Genomic DNA, 16,624 nt, shown 5'->3' with positions numbered 1-16,624 from the left:
CTGTGATACCTTACCTGCATACCTAACATTAACCTACTAAGACTGGTTTCTTTCTGAGATAAGGAACATATGGCTATGTTATGTTTAGGGATATAACAGTAATTTTTTTTTTCTCCATTATAGTGAGTCTCTGGTGAAAGAGAAATCAACAGAGGTGCCACTTCAGGTTATTATGAGGTATAGCTGCAGCATGCTGAAAATCTAGCATCTTGGATTCCTCGTCTTGTGAATGGTCTAGGTTTAGAGAGGCGTCCTGTAATGCTAGTGAATAAATCATTGGACGCAACTTGTCATGCTCAAAAGTGGTTCTGTGTTTCAAAACATCTGTAGCTTGTTGCAGCTGTGGTACCACTGTCTGTCTTTTTTTGCTGGAGTCACATCAAAGCTTTAATTTCAGTGTCTTGTACCCTTTTCAATCAAATGGCCATGTTTGCTGTAATGACCCTCATTTTTGTCACAGAATTATGATGACATCTTGTAAGGCTGCTGTAATATTGCAGGCAGCCACTGAAACCAGCTAATGCATTGGCTGAGAGCAAGTCAAAGCATTCCCTCATCATCTCCACTGATGTCACATCTGCTTGGGGGACACATGTGCCGCTCCTTTGGGTTGTACTGTTGCTGTGCCACTGGCACAGAGTGTGACCTGACAGCAGCTAATGATAGTGCTCCATTACTTGCTGTCTTTGAATAGCCAGAAAGCCTATGGTTTCACTTATCAATGCATTCTCAGCAAGTGTAACATTTCTGACTGAAGCAGCATTTTCCCCTTTCACGTCAGGTAAATCTGGTGTTGCATCACTGAAATCAGTGAGTTCTGCTACCTGAAAACTTCTATTAATTGCAGCTTATTCACTCTAAGAATCTTAGAAAAGATTCTATCCTTAACATTTTCCCCATTAAATACTTGCAATTTGGCTTCTTTCATGCAGCTTGAGCCAGGAATAACCCTGTTCTTTGGCTTGCAAAGGGATCAAACCAGGATCTGAATTTACCACTTACTTAGATGCAAACATTTAGAAAGATCTTAAATGCAAACTGCAGCAAAACTGAAGTACTTCAGTTTCAGTTCTTCAGGTATTTTTGTTTAAGCTTGCTGAGGTGTACTCAAAACACCTGGATATTTTTATAGTTGGAGTATCTTACTGGCTGCCAATATAAAAAGATGGTATTTGTGAGGTTCTATTATAGCACAATAAATCAAAAGGCAGTCCAGCAGGCATGTATATAGAGATCAGTATAGCATTTCAATAATGGCATCATTATGTACTGTGTTTATAAAGATATAACAAGCTGTCAACATGAATTCTGAACCTGAACTGAAAGACTGGTACATGAACAACACTTCAGTACATGGGTGGAGCTTGAAAAGGCTGTTAGTTATTTTGGAAACCTGACACATCTATTATTATAGTCAGTGTACAGATTAAACCAAAGTTATTTACCTTCCTTTTTGATCTCTCTGACTTCTTGGAAACGTTCTTTACTTTCGTATGGAGATGATATAAAACCTTTGGGGGGAGAAAGGAGCAATATATTGAATGGGAAATTGATATGTGTATATTAGCATTTGAACTTTTCATACAAGCACCAAAAATTAAAATAATTGTTTTAGCATGACTTCAACCGAAGTTGAATTTGATGCTTTGAGACTTCTAATTCTAAGCCCTCCACAGTTCTTTATCCTTCAAGAAACATTGTTTGGAAAAAGCATTAGAACAGCTGTATTTACAGAAGATGTAGTTCAGCATGTTATTAAGAGCTTAGCTGGCACAGCGCTGAAATCCACAGCAGCCTTGGAGTCATGGAGGAGTCAAAATCTTCCATGGATTTTGATTTTTAGATTGTGCTTCAGATTATCTATATTTATCCTCTATGCTGGTTCTATACACAGGCAGAGAGCAGGCTGCCAGTACCGTAGCCCGGTGTGACTGTCCTGCTGCTCCTGAATGCAGCACTAACAAATGGGGCAGGCAGAGTGGCTTCTCCTTTCAGAGGGAGAGTCATAAGAAATGTTAGAGCACTGTAGGGAAATTCTCAATTAACAACTTCTAGATTGAGCTTTTGAAATCTGATTATGGCATGGCAGTAATGTGGTAATATTTCTACTTCAGCCTTTGGAGCTAACAGACTAAATTTTCTGAATCAATTATGAACAAAAGTATGCCTCTTAAATGCAGCTTATATTCCAGTTGCTGCTTACCTAGGGCAGCGAGGGAGCAAACTACTGGAGCTACAGTGTCAGGAGATAAGAATTCTAGTGGCTTTTCCCTCATGACAAGCAAAGCCTGAAGTTTAGAGATTTTTCTTAGCTTAAATCTAAGTGCCTTGTCCTGTCTTTAGCATTGATTATAGCAGAATAGATGAGAATTGAAAGTAATGTATTTTTTGATTAAACAGACATGAACTTAAATTCCAGGAAAACTGTTTTTTTTCCAGGAGGGTAGACCTGCAACTGACTAGTGACAAGGAAGTCCAGTCCCTAGCAGTCCCATGGCACACCACAATAGGGTATTAACTAAAAATTCACAGAAAACTTATTCTGCACGCTAGCCCAACTCATCGACTTACTATCAGTCTTAAACTTGCTAAAGATTAGTAGGGGGAAACCAAAAATTCGACTGATAGCAATCCACAAGAAGAAATGAAGAGGTTTATTGCTGACTAAAACTGATTCTAACATCTCTTTTTGGAAATCTTCACAACACACAGTGTCTGAGTTTTGTGTCCAAAGGAGGAAAAAAAAAAAGAAAAGAGAGAGAGAAAGAAAAGAAAGAAATTGGGGTGATGTCTTTATCTAATACTGTTCCTGTACACTCTCTGCATAGTTTCTCCCTCCATGGGTTTATCCTCTTACCAGGAACAAATACTTGTTATCAAAAAAGAACAAACTGAAACATAGGAAAACCAGCAAGAGTCTTTAGGAGTTTTACTTGTCAGGCTGGGTGTCAACTTAACTGTTATAATCCTTTCTGTGAGCTGATGTAATTTCATTCTATGTTTTCCTTCCCTCCCCCTGCCTCAGAGAAGTATTCTATACCAGGAGAGAATATGGAAAGGACTGAATTTATTATTTGTTGGCTGGGTAGCTTGAGTGTACACATCCAAGCCACCAAGAGTCTGGGAGTGATCTTTCCCTCCGTTTAAAAATTACTCACATCCCTTTCACCCACCTTGGCATAGCAGCAGGTGATGAGCACCAGGGGCAGGAGGTATCCCACCAGCAGGATGGTAATCTTGTATATCTGCTTGGCTGTTGAACCGTTTGCCCAGTACTCCCAGCAGAAGGAGCTGTTGGGTGCTTGATGATGTCCACTCATGAGGGCCTGGTGCTGGGCCACAGGGATGGCAATGAGTAGAGACAGCAGCCAAATGACACCCACACCAAGGGCAGCGTTACGCTTGCTGCGGATGCAGAGTGAACGCTTGGCGTGGACCACAGCAATGTATCTGTCCACAGACATAGCCACCAGAGTAAAGATGCTGACCAGCATTGTTGCCATGGCCAAGTAATGAACCCACTTGCAAAAGAAGGCGCCAAAGATCCATTCTGGCAGGGAGTAGATGGTGGCCTGGAAGGGGACACAGAAAAGCAGAAAGGAGAAGTCTGCAATGCTCAAGTTCAGGATGAAGATGTTGGTAGTGCTGCGTGATGGGCGTCCCCCAGATCGGAGACGCCCCAAAACAACCAACACCAATGTGTTTCCCACCATTCCCAGGAAGAAAATCAACCCAAAAAGCACCGGTACAATCACCACCTCTGGGCCGCCCCTGGTTGCTCCTGACCAGCATGTTGGGGCTGTTTGGTTAGTCTCAAGGCTGCACTTGCTGGTGTTGGCTCCAAAGGAAAACACAAAGTTGTCTTCCTGCTCTTCCATGGAGACAGGCTGCTTGGAAGGCAGGGAGCAGTCGCTGTAGCCCTGACTGCTATCGGGCAGGTCTACGTTTGTTAGTGGTGGCCAGTCTGAATGCTTGGGGTTTCCAGTGCTTTGTCTTTTGTGAGCAATTTTCTCCAGATGATTCTTCCAAGCTCTGTCTGATCCTGGTGCAGATTATTCCAGGAACTGGCAAAAAAGGCAGCTGAGGAATTGCAGCTACAGGTTTGGCAGTTGGTGCTGGAGAAGCTTATGTGGCAGAGAAAAAGTCTGTGCCAGAAGGGCTGAGGATGAGGCTGCTCTGGAAGCTTGGAGCAGAGGCAGAGCCACTGCAGCTCAGCTTCTTCATGCCCCTCCTCTTCTGCTTCCCTCCCACACCAGTCCCTGGATCTGCAGCTGTCGTACCTGCTTTCCCAGCTCTGATCAGTGCTTTGGCATAAAACCCAAATGCTGTCTGTGACCTGATCCTTTCAGAAAATAACTCCTGATCAGCTCTGTCACCATACGTTATTACTCACCAGGAGGGGAAGAGCAGAGCAAAAACAAGTTCTCACCGAAAAGGATAGGTCAAGCAGCAGCTGCTGAGCAATACCCTGTGCAGTTCTGTGAGGAGCAGCATTGGAACTGGCTGCGTGAGGAGGAAAAACGCTAAAATAACGGTTTTTATCAACGAGCAGGATTTTTTGTTTTGTTTTGTTCCATAGTCTTTAATGTGCCCACATTAGAGCACAAAGCAGTCTGAATAGTTGGGTTTTCAGCACAAAAAGCTGGGAGAGACTTAGATTCTGCAGCTGGGTGGTCCTGTCACTTCTTGAACATCTGCCCAAATTCCTTACTGCCTGAATATTCGTGGATCTTTTTGATCCAGCTGTAAAGAAGTTCTTCATTCAGCCCAGTAATGCCAAGAGCATCTGCACTGGAAAAGGAAATGTTCAGTCTTTCTAGCTGTGAGGAGCTCTAATATTCCCTGCCAGGGAACAGAGATATGGATTTTTTTAATATATATATATATATATATATATTATTTTTTTTTTAGAAAAGTGTTATTAAGGATTAATGGCTAGTTATTGTGGGGGTTATGTTTACTTATAGAAACAGTATGTATGTTTTAGAAGGCACTGAGTAACTTGGTTTTGACAGTCTGTTTCCTTATATTTCCTGACCGGTTTTGTGAACTCTACAGGCAGTAAGGAGGGAACAAAGTTTAGGCAAATACTAACAGTACCGGCACACAGTGATTTATGCATACAGGGTAGCTTCTTGCTCAGAAGGGTACACATCTCTCTCAGTGGTTACAGGTCTTTGTCACGGTGGGCCACCACTGGCTTCTGTGGATGTGAGGTTTAGACTGGAGGGAGCCCTTTAATTTTTGAAACAAAGTTTGGTATTGCCCTGCCTTGTGACTTCTTTCCAAGCTGCTGTTGAGAGGTAATTGGGCTGCCTTCTTTAGCCTGCTCTGATATACTCTTGTTTAAAATCTGTTATGAAGCTAGACTCCTGATTTTCCCCCATGGTTTTGAGGCAGGTTATGGGGTGACGTGGGAAGTGGCTGGGGAGTGAGAGATACCTAAGTTGCAATGGAAAAATGTATCTACCCTTGTTGTGTGCCAGCGAGCAGATCACTGTAGCTGGACCATCTGTCTAGATGACACCTGCATTTCTCTTGGTCTTCTGCGGCCCGGCTGCCTTGTAAGCTGTGGCACAGCACCTCAGACACCATGAAGTCTTCCAGTCCCCCAATCTGTCTGTTTGCTGGGTTCTCTGCCCTCCGCTGACAGCTGCTTGCAACGCTCCGCATTTCAGGGACCCTGCAAGCTCTGGGGCCGTGATGCAGATCCGAGTGCCATCTGCTGGCGTTTCCCCTTCGCTGCTTTCAGACGGCTCCCGTGGTGGCCCTTGGCCTTCCTTTCCCTCAAACGTCCAGTCAGTCCCGCTGTTCAGTAATGAACTCTGTCTGCTGCTGTTTTCCTCTCGTCCTCGTGCACGTACACACCCTTAAATCATGAAACTTAAATATACTTGCTTTTCCTTTTGTGGTAATATGTGAGCACTGTACGGTTATTTCTTATAATACTATTTATATGACTTCCTGTAACATTTTAGAGAAGGGTGTTGACAGTGATTTCAATTGCTGTTTCTGTATTTTAGACCTGTCTGGGTTTTTTTCACCCCTTTTCTTTATTGGGCAGCCATATCAGAATATATTATTTAAGAAGAACCTGTAGCAATCACAGCAAATGGGAGCGTGAGTGTGGACAAAATAATAAAAACTGCATCACGAGTGGTTTCTACTGCAGGGGATCTGAGACTATGCATGCAGGCATTTGAGAATTGCATGCATGTGCCATCTGCAGAACAAACACAGCGTTGCAGATCTGAAAAGACTGCATGGCACGCTAAGCGGAAACTGGGAAGAGAACAGCACAGTTCTGTCAGTGAGGAGGAACAGATCATAGGAATGTTTAGATTTCTAAAACGTTTTTTAAAAAATCTCCTAAATTCTTACAGAAGCACGTTACCAGCTTGCTTCTCCATCTTCAGAATCTTATTCATTTTTTTTTAATGGATTGCTCCAGGGTTGGTTTTTCTTCAGATTTCAGTGAGAGTGTTATAACTGGTGGAGTGGAAGAAAAGGTGAATATTCTGGATGGAAGGTGGCAGTGACCTGCTGAATTAGACAGCCACTAAACTAAGTGCAAAAAGCTTGCTTTCACTAGGGAACTGAGATGCTCCAAATGTGACTTCAAATGGAGGTTGGCTGGTGTGGGAGTATTCCTGGCTGATCTTACTTGAGAGGAAAAAATTTCCAGCAGTAATTTACATGCTTTGCTGAAAACTTATCCTGAAATTGTGCTTACTGTGGCATTCAAAAGTTCCAAAAAAGGTCAAGATTCCTTATTCTGTTTGTCTCTTTCTGCCACTTCTCAACTGCTTTAAATGGTGTGTTTTTGACAGAGAGAAATCCCCTGTCCTCAAGAATTCACAGCCCAAATGCAGTTGGAAGGGAACTGTCCATGCTTAGACAAAGTACTTGCCATAAGACATATTTATTAGTCCAACTAGGCAAAGAAGATCAGGTCACTTCACTGAGTGCAGGAGCACAAACAGCAAGTGAACCTGTAATGTCTGATTTGTTGGGGACATTCACATTATGTGGTACTTGAAAATTTGTGGTGTTTCACCTGAAAACTATGAAAAATTAATGCACTGTGGACTGGGGTCCATGAAATATCTCAGCCCTACAAATTCTGCTGTTCTTTAGAAACTCCGTTGCTTCCTGGATGAAGACAACAAACATTTAAAAATGAGTAAGATGCTGGAAGAAAAGGAAACTGAATATTCTTTGTGGGAGGAAAAATAAGGTAGAAGTTTGAGAGTCATCATCTAGGTTGAGACTGAACTGGAAGCCAGATGCTGTTGCCTTTGTCTGAGCTGGTGTTGGGCTAAATGAAAGCATTGGGCTCACATGCTAAGTCCCTGACTAAACAGGCATTGGAGGTGTCTTGTTGAGAGAGGACAGCACTGGACCTCTATGGATAAATTGACAATCCTACAGTAAGGAAAAGAGGGGGAGAATGTCAGCCCTAGGAACAAGAATGGGGGGAAAAAATCCAAAACATTAGATGGTAGTATTTAAATGGTAACATTTTTAGCCTATGTAGGTACAAACTAATTTGTCCATTTTCTGATTGCTAATGGGTGCTTCAGCTCCTGAGTATGCTGAATATCAGCGTAAATAACTCTTACTCTTTTGATAGTGATGGTTCAGCTTTTTGATAACTGTGCATTAGCTCTCTAAGCCTCTTTTGAGTGGAAGGAGGTCACTCAAGCATAACAGTGGGCAAGAACCCTACTGTCACACTTCCTTCTTTCTCTCCCTGGAGAATGTGGGTTGCATCTCAGATCCAGATCCATTTAAGGAAAACAAACAGACATCCAGCCCCAAAAGTCCAATTCGTGCCTTTGAGTTCAGCAGCTGTTTTTCTATACCCTGCTTTTCAGAAGGCTAACTTGGGCTGAAAAGCCCTTTAGGCTGAGTAATGAGCTACTTAGATGCAACCACTGGGAAACAGGCAATGGTAGGTCTGAAATCTCTGCACCTGGATTGTAGCAACCCTCTCCAATTGTGATCTCAAGCTTGATTGTGCATGGGGAGAGAAGGTTAAGTGTCCATTCCCCTTGAAGTATGACCCCAAGAGGGGCACAAGGTCCTGCTCCCTGCTCTGCATATATTGGCCCAAAAAATGAGAGCCCAGCTTAAATCCCTTTCTTACCCTACATAATCCCTTTCCTAAAGAAACTAAAACCTTCATCCTCTAGACACTAAGTTACTTGTCCACCAGGCCATAAATCAAGGTGTTTGGGGTACTCTTGCCCATGTGCGAGCTGTGATGAAGTGCTGCAGCAAGTACAAACGTCACAGGGCCAGAGAAAAAAATAGACTCTTAAAGCTAGGCGCTTGGTGGAGGAAAGAGTGAGTTCTGAAATGTGACTTCTCTGCTTGGTGAGTTTTAGAGTTAAAAAGTCAATATAATGATAAGTAAATCCTCTCAAATTTTGTGAGTTATGAGGTTTGAGTCTCTTGTGTGGAGGATTGGAGCTGAACCCGTGTATTTCTCTCTGACAGTGAAAATGTCAAACATTGTGTGTCATGAAAAGGTAGAAACATCTTTTATGGGAAGTCTGAAATTGTTAATGTGCTATGTCAGTGTGTGAACTAAACTGGAACCTTAGGGGTCATAAATAGCCATTCTCTCTCGCTTGTGGATCTCAGAGGGCTGGACATCAGTTTGGTAAGTAGATATCCATTTGGTACAAGCCTGTGCGTGTGTGCACAAGGGAGAGCCTTCAAAACACGGAACAGGCTGGTTTCATCAAACAGCTGTCTGAGAGGGTACTCTCCTGCATATGGGTACCTAAAGTCACAAGTACCAAAGATCAATCACTTGGTATCTTTTGAAGTGTTTCAACTTGATCTGAACAATTTATTAGGCTGTAAAACTCTTTCCTGATGAAAGAGGTTTAGACTGTACATAACTGAGAAGAGAGTCCTTTCATTTTAATTGCTGACAGCTTCTAACACAGCTGCTCTGAGCCCTGTGATGTTGCCATTGAGATGGTACAGTAAGGATTTAAAGCAGATGGAGGTTTACTGATTAATTCTTAACCTATTAGATCAGTTCATACTATTTTTAAAAAGACTTAATCATGGAACTGTTTGAGTGGGCTGTTGGCTGGCTTTGTGGATCTGCGTGTTTGTATTGCTTAAGTGTTAGTTGAGGTGAAAGCTCATGGAGTGTACAGCCGTGTAACAACAGAAAAACAAAGCAAGTTCTTAAATGTAAATATAGGCTAAATACTGAAATTGTGACAAACCAAGCAATAGCATTCTGTGCTTTCCATCCCCAGCAAGGACAGGAAGATCACAAGGGTGTACCTACACAAATTTGCATCACACTTCTGGATTGAGACTGCTAATTGTTCCTGCTTTTTGTGGCTTGTACCATAATCACTCTCCAAATCAGCTTCTAAATGCCTGTACTACTTCCTAGCAAACACATAACCTAAAATATGATAAACTGAACTTGGGAAATATACTGATCTGGCAGAACTTCATGTTTATGTCACTCTAAAATTTGCATGGAGCTCATCTGAAGTTAGTATTTTTCCCTCAAATCGTTAAACCATTAACCTGTTTCCACAGGTTAAATAATTTTAGATAAAATTCTAGCTGATTTTTGACTGTTATTCAAAGAAAGATCTTATTTAGTAGAAGGTACTTTGAACTAAGAAAAGTCCTTTTGGTTCCAAGTCCTTCAGCACTGTATCTGCACTGCTCTCAGGAGTACGCTCCTTTCCAGGAGTTTGAGAGTGTGAGCTCTTGTGAATTCTGGCTTTCACCCATTTTAATAGGTAGGGAGGGGGAGCTGAAGTGTACCATCAGTTCAGCTTCACGTAGATTTATAGAACAGTCTTGGTTTTTCAGACAAACTATTTTGTTTTGCTCAGTATTTCAGTGAAGATATTGCTGAATTGTTTTCTGTATGTTGTACATCTTCAGATTATTCACTAGAAACGACCTGTGGGTAGTTTATCTATTTTGCAGGTGTCTTAGCACATAGATTATGGTAAGGACTCAGTCTTCATTCCCTGAGGGAATTCCATTAAAACAGGGAATATTTCTAAAAATCTCTTAGGAGGCCTTATAGGTGATTCAGGCCACAGGACTGAATATGTCATCTGCATGTTGTCTGCCTGACCTGCTTATATGTAATCACTGAGTGCAGGCAGTGTATTTCAGAAGAAAAAACAACTCCTGTCCTGAATAATGTAGGCTGAGTGAAAATTGTTACCTGTAGCAGTGGGGAGACAAATCCAACTTTGCAGAACATTCTTTGATGTATGAGAAAAAACTAAGGTAGTTATTCAGAAGCTTATGGAACAGATAGAATTTTAAAAAGCAAACCAACAACCAGACAACTTCTAAAGATTACTACTTCATTGTGCACATAATTTGGCATCAACTAAAGCATAGACATATGCTGCTCGTGTTCAAACAGTTGTCTTTAAAAGTGTGTCTGTAGAAAGCTTCAAAACAACTCAGAGATTTGCCTTTTTCATCCTTAAAGAGCTGTTTTATAATGACTTGTAAAGTCAGTCTCCAAGGTAGAAAATTATGTTGGTAATAAACAGATCACATTCAACCTGATGCAGATCAAGGGAGCAGAAACATTTTGTTCAATCTTCCTCTGAGCAGTTTACCATATTGTTACTAAAACAACTGATAATAATCTCTTTGCCAAGCTCTTTTATCTCTTGAGGTAGTGTTTCATATCGTATGCTAAGATAAAGACTTTCTTTCTCTGCCAGAACCTCCTGTCTCTTGATGAAGGAAACTTAAATATATATTCTGGTAAAAGGCTTGAGGCTCTCAGTAACTCTTACACACTTCATATGCCCTGCTAAAATAGCTTATCTGCTATTTTTTTTAAAAAAAAATCTTTATTTTCTGTAGAATGGGCTGGGACTATTTTTTTGAAAAACAAAAACAAAAAACAAACCAAAACCAGAATATCTTTTGTTCCTTGTTTTATGTGACTTGAATGATCGAAGTTCTGAATGCTTTTTTACAGTTTAACTTCATGCTGTGTTCAGCTTATTCTAATTTAACTTCTTCACTAGAAATAGAAAGTAAGTCACATGAGACTTACACTGATTTACAGTATAGGTTTTAGAGTCAATATGCAGCCTATGCTTAGGCCAGTGAAGGTTGTAATATGCCTAAGCTGCTTCAGTCTTCTATGATTAGATACTCTGTAAAGTCACATGGGAGAGTGTTTTTAGTTATCTCCAGTTGTTTTATACAAACAATCATGTAATTCAAAACTAATGGTGAATAACATAAATAACCTGCATCCTTCTCTCTACATTGCAGGAGCTCTAGGTAATATAAAGGGTAATTTGTCAAAATCCATTTTAACTTAACCTGTGTTTGAAATCTTCCAACTCCCACAGTGTATGACCCAGTAACACAAGATCTGATTCTTTTGTTTAACTTCCTTAGTAACTATCTAGGTTAACTATATGTACACGAGAACTCTGGAGTACGTTTTCCTGTGAACTCCAGTGCGAGTCTCTTAAAAGTGAGGCACAACTCAGCCTTACTGGCAGAAATAGATCCAAGCTGAATCACTGACTAGGAAGACTGAACTGTTGAACTATTCAGCTATTTTTGATTTGTTAGTCATATATACCTTCTAGTGAAACCTTTCCCTTTTGGTAAAAATCAGTAACAATACTTTCCAATTACTTGAGAATGTGCTTAAAATACCCACAGAGATCTTTTGCCACACTGATGAATTATCAGACTGCTAAGAAATGAAATTAGTACTTCAGTGAAAGTTTTTCAGTTTTAGCTAGATACTCAGTCAACAGTCTAAGTCCCATCAGCTCCACTCTTGAAGCAAGAAGCAATAGCAGCTTGAAAACTGTAAGAACTCAAAATTCAGACAGTGACTTTTCTTTGATTAATAGGTATCATGGTTGCATACATGAATAAAAGCAGCAGTGCAGAAATACCGGGCTCTCTTTATGCAAACTGAAGTGTGTGATGCCATTGACTTTGTTTTAGGCCCTTTGGCAACTTCTTTTGAGGCAGTTAAGTGAATTAAGAACTGGTGAGTTCCCTGTCTCTCCCAAACTGGCTCTATCAGAGGCATGATGAGGCAAGTCTGGTTAAACACAGAGGAGTTTAGATGCTCCTTAGTGTGGGGATTAATCCTTCATATGACACTTTCATGTCTTCCTTACTGGACAGGTAGATGCATGGCAGATATTGCTGATTATAAATACCCTACAAAGTACTTTTCCCTTACCTAGACTTTAAAAGAAAAATAAAACAACTCCATTTGAACAGCCACAAGCATTGTATCTATGCTTTGTTTGCAGACTTTCTTCTGCAGTTTAATTTTTGATAAGGCAGGTAGAGTTGTTTAATAAAGCTTGTTATTCATTTACAACCAACCAAGTAACAAATTATGATCTTGGTTGCAATGGAAATCATATTGGAATAAAGCTACAGAAGGTGAAGATTGTTGGGTATACAGTGTTGGCAGGTATATATAACAAACTAGGACAAGAAAATGCCAAAACCATAATAAACCTCAAAACAGGATGCTTGTTGATACTCGTTGCTTATTCTGTAGAGAATAAGGGAAGTGTTCTGGCTTGTGTCATGAGATTCAAGACAACATATCTTTCTTGTGTGTTCTTGTGGTTTTGTGTCCAGCTCCTTTGTGAACTGAGTGTGGTCAGAACGATGAGAGCAATATCTCACATTTTGGCCTTATACAGAAGAATGTCTTGATTTGGGTCCTCATATGTGATACATTTGTAAACACATACATATGACTATGCAAAGGGCAATCGAATCCCAATGCAGAGTCTGAGGAGACATACTTGTGTTGTGAAAGCTGGCAGCAGAATGTCATTCTGGAGAGGCACTGCTCCGCTTGTTAAATACCAGACTTGCTGGTGTTTAGAGGAAAAAAGCTGAGAAGGTATTACAACTTCACTAGAGTTATCGGCTTGGTCCATCCTCATTTGAAAAATAGATCATTCTATGACAGCATGAAAACACTTAGCTTCTCATGGTGATAACCTAGTTTAGGGCTGGTTAACAAACCTGTTTTCCCTGCATGTGTATCAATTTTGGTTTACCTAGCTGGTTGGGTAAGATCACTTGTCTTGTTCATCTCCTAATACTCCTCTTTCTATAACAAGATACACTGTCAACTGGCTAGTTCTGGAGAATAACAAAATTCTGCAGTAGTTCTCCTGAGTAAGTCTTGGTCTTTTGCTGTGCAAATACCCCTTTTACTCAGGCTATTATCACAAAATGCTGCTTGTTGAGAAAGAAGAGATGTAAGTGTACATGCTGCTCTTTAATAGGAAAAAGTTTCCATGGTGATTTTCTCTCATAGCTGCAAGGGAGCTCTCTTTCCAATAGAACCACATCAATTCTCTGTCTACTGCCTTATTCAGATTACTGCCAAATTCCTCAGTTAAAAAGCCCTGTCCTTAAGCATCACAGTATGTTGTGTAGATGATAATCAGAAACAATGGATCCTAAGTTGGTAAATTTTCTGGTCTAACAAAGACATCCTAAGACAAAGGTACTTTGAAGTCTCTCAACAAGACTTCTGTAAAAAAAAAAAAATAAATTTGCCCACAGCTCAGGATGTTTAAGAGCACATACAAAATATCCAGAAGATACCATCCTCTCTGCCACCATAAGCTGTCTGTTATGTGACAGTAGATTTGAAGCATTCTGTGGAGACAGTCTTAAGCACTGGTGAACGCAGTAGCCTAAAGGTCACACCTAGTAACTTGCTTGCTGCTGACACCATAGTGTGAGTGACTTCAGTGGATGAAGCACTCCTGTCTTTCCTGAGCTGTATGATCTTCCATTTTCCCAGAATAACCTGGGAGTAAACACAAGTTAAAAAAACCCCCAAAACCAACAACAACAAACCCTCAAAAAAGCTCAGTACAAATGCCAATATTACACAGGCCAAAGTACAGAAATGTAATTTGCAATGCTGTGTTCATGAACACTGGTCAGTTCATATCACTGAAAGATTTAGGCTAGGTCTATGCTTAAATTTACACTTCCAGAGCTGTCAGCTGTGAGTGCAGGGATAAAACATCTCCAAACCCAGTGTAGCTGCTGTATTTCACAGTAAGGGAGGGAATAAAGAGGACTCAGGTCTGGGTCAAGGATCACCTGGACATATCTACAGATCTGAGATAATGATCATGATTTAGGCCTCCCACTAAAACTCAAAGCAAAGTCTTTGAAACTCAAAAAACCGACTTGTTACTAAGTGGCAGAAATGAAGCTGATGAAGTAGACTTGCTCTAAACTGGGTTTTCTCATTGATACCAAAAGGATTTGCTCTTCTTGGAAACCTGTGCTGAGCAGGACACAAGGCATTCAGTGGAGCTTGCTGCCCTGCATGGCTGTGGGTGCCTAACGTTGCAAGGGCAGCTGCTACTTTAATAGAAATGGCTTTGCTGTTGCTGAAAATTGGTGTGGCAAGTCGCAGAACTAGAGTTTTGAGAATTCTGCTTTTAAACAGGAAAGAGTGCCTATATACGAAGCAATCCAGAATGGGAAAGCAATTTTTCTAAGTTTTGGGGTTTGTTTGGTTTCTTTTTTTTTTTTTTTTTAAACTGTTTCTGGAAACCTTTTTAGTTATAACTCCTGACCTGTGCAGGCAACAATTCCTGCTGTCTGCAAGGCTTTTGTCATCTCTTCTATTGCTATTTTAAGAGATCATTCTTTTTATTTTCTTGTTATGGGGAAAAAAACCAACAAAAAACCTAAACAAACCCTCCCACCTATCTGAAGCAAGTTAGCTTGCATCTTGGTTCACAGAAATGGTCTATAGTCCTGATAATTAGCAATCTGTAATCAGATCACAGATTGGGTGTGACTTTATTTGGGAAGCTCCTGCCACCTTGTGGCAAAAACTTGCATCTTTCTTGAGTCAAAATAATTCATTTGGATGCCTAATAACTTTGTAGAAAAAATGTATAGCCAAACAAAAAGGAAGCAAGGAGACAGGATGATTTGCTTGGTTTGCTTCACCATTTGGGCATCATCACTTGTAAATATTACACGTATTTTAAAAATAGCATGATTTACATGGATAGATAAGCTTATTGCAACTTTTTTTCCTGTAGCTGCTTTGCCCATCTTTCTTTCCAACACACTACAGAAATTAATTCTGTGAAAGTATTGAGCCAGGAGAACCCACAACAACTTTGGTGTTTGTATAAGAAGTTGTTGACAAGAGTCATTGATGAATGTCGCAGTAGTACTTACATGTGTCATCCTGCAAGGTATCTGCTTTCATTATGGCACTCTTCGCTTTCAACTGTAGAAAATGTTCAGCTAGCAATTACAAAGCTTCTTAGTGACTGCAAAGCTTTTGTGACATCTTGATATGCTCCATGAAGCCTTTTCTCTGTTCAGAAGATGGGAAAATAAAATTCGCATCTGTGAAGAGAAACGTTCATGTTTGTACTCCTTCATGTTTCTTTTGCATTTGGTAATTGGTGTCAACTGATGTGGTTCTGTACGTGCATATGCTGAGAGTATACGGCATCATCTGAACTGTTTTCACAGATGCTGCTCAAACCAGGGTTGTGAAACTGTGGCAGCTTCAGCCACCCACAAGTGAGAGTAACGTGGGGAAAAGTAGGTTCTTGCTGACTTGGTTTGTAACCTCTTTGATTTCCCAAGCTTAGCTTAATATTTCTTGCAAGGTCTTACCTGAGAAATATGTTGCAACTATGCTGATTTAAATAATTACAACAACCAATGAACCTCCCATCACCAACCCCTCCAAGTGTGAGCACACTCCATTTCAAGACCTGAAACTAATACTGAGATCATTAGAAGAAACAGATGGAATTTAATTTGCAATAGTTAAGGCTCCTGTATTGCTATTTTTGTGCAAATGGAAATTTTGTTACATGAGATTTCCTCTAACTTGTTGTAGCAGTTTCTAATTAAAACACTGATAGCTATGTTCAAGAAATGCCAAACTGACAGCCTGGGACATTGCCATCTTTACATGGAAGTCAGATACCAAGTTTGGATACTTGATAAACAGCATTTATAATACTATGTTAAAGTGGCTTGTTCCCAAGCCATTTCAACCACTGTATGTGGTTTTAAAGCCAATTCCCACAAAAAACTATATCCATGTCAAATGCTGGAGTGCTCTTATGCAGGATAGGTGATGTCATGAGCTGGCAGAGTATAAGGATTTGTGGAGAAACCAAATTGCAGTTAAAAATGGCTGCCCAAGTAGGCATCTGCATTTGCAAAGCCCTACTTTCCCAGTTGTAGTGATCTACAATTTAATCTGTGCTGGCAGTAAAAACACTAGTGCTTTGGACATGTAAGCATTGAGATTAGCGGAGCTAGTCTGTGGCTGGAACAAACCTTCCTAGTGTGAAAAATAGTTCCAACACATTAAGTTATCCCTCTGTGTCCTGACAGCAGCTGGTATGAGTTTAAGTGCTGCAGTTATTTTATAGCTTCTTAGGGTGCTCCAAAATATGTCTGAGGTGAATATAACATGAGATAAACATAGGGATAGCTATTATCAGGGAGAGACAGCTGTGTAACAACATTCTGGGCAGTAAAGATAGCTCTCAGGATATTTATTAAGAGA

General features: G+C 40.5%; 1 protein-coding gene across 9 annotated transcripts in view; it reads right to left on the bottom strand.

The window, feature by feature from the left end:
• LOC308053503 (galanin receptor type 1-like) overlaps positions 1-16,513 on the bottom strand; it is a 33,125-nt gene extending 16,612 nt beyond the window's left edge. For 4 of the 9 annotated variants that reach the window (XR_013923641.1, XR_013923642.1, XR_013923643.1 and 1 more), the window contains exons 1-2: positions 3,174-16,513; positions 1,446-1,511 (exon numbers count right to left, since the gene is read on the bottom strand). Coding sequence is in view for 4 of the 9 variants with exons in the window: in XM_080364794.1 (XP_080220920.1) it covers positions 1,446-1,511; positions 3,174-3,878 (771 nt within the window). In the remaining 5 variants the exon portion in view is untranslated. The remainder of the gene's footprint in view (positions 1-1,445; positions 1,512-3,173) is intronic. The other 5 variants (XR_013923639.1, XR_013923640.1, XM_080364791.1 and 2 more) reach the window with 4 other exon arrangements.
• Positions 16,514-16,624: the final 111 nt, after the last annotated feature.

This window comes from Falco punctatus (genome assembly GCF_963210335.1).
Source record: "Falco punctatus genome assembly, chromosome: 14".
NCBI lineage: Eukaryota > Metazoa > Chordata > Aves > Falconiformes > Falconidae > Falco > Falco punctatus.
This window is presented reverse-complemented; position numbering and strand designations above follow the sequence as displayed.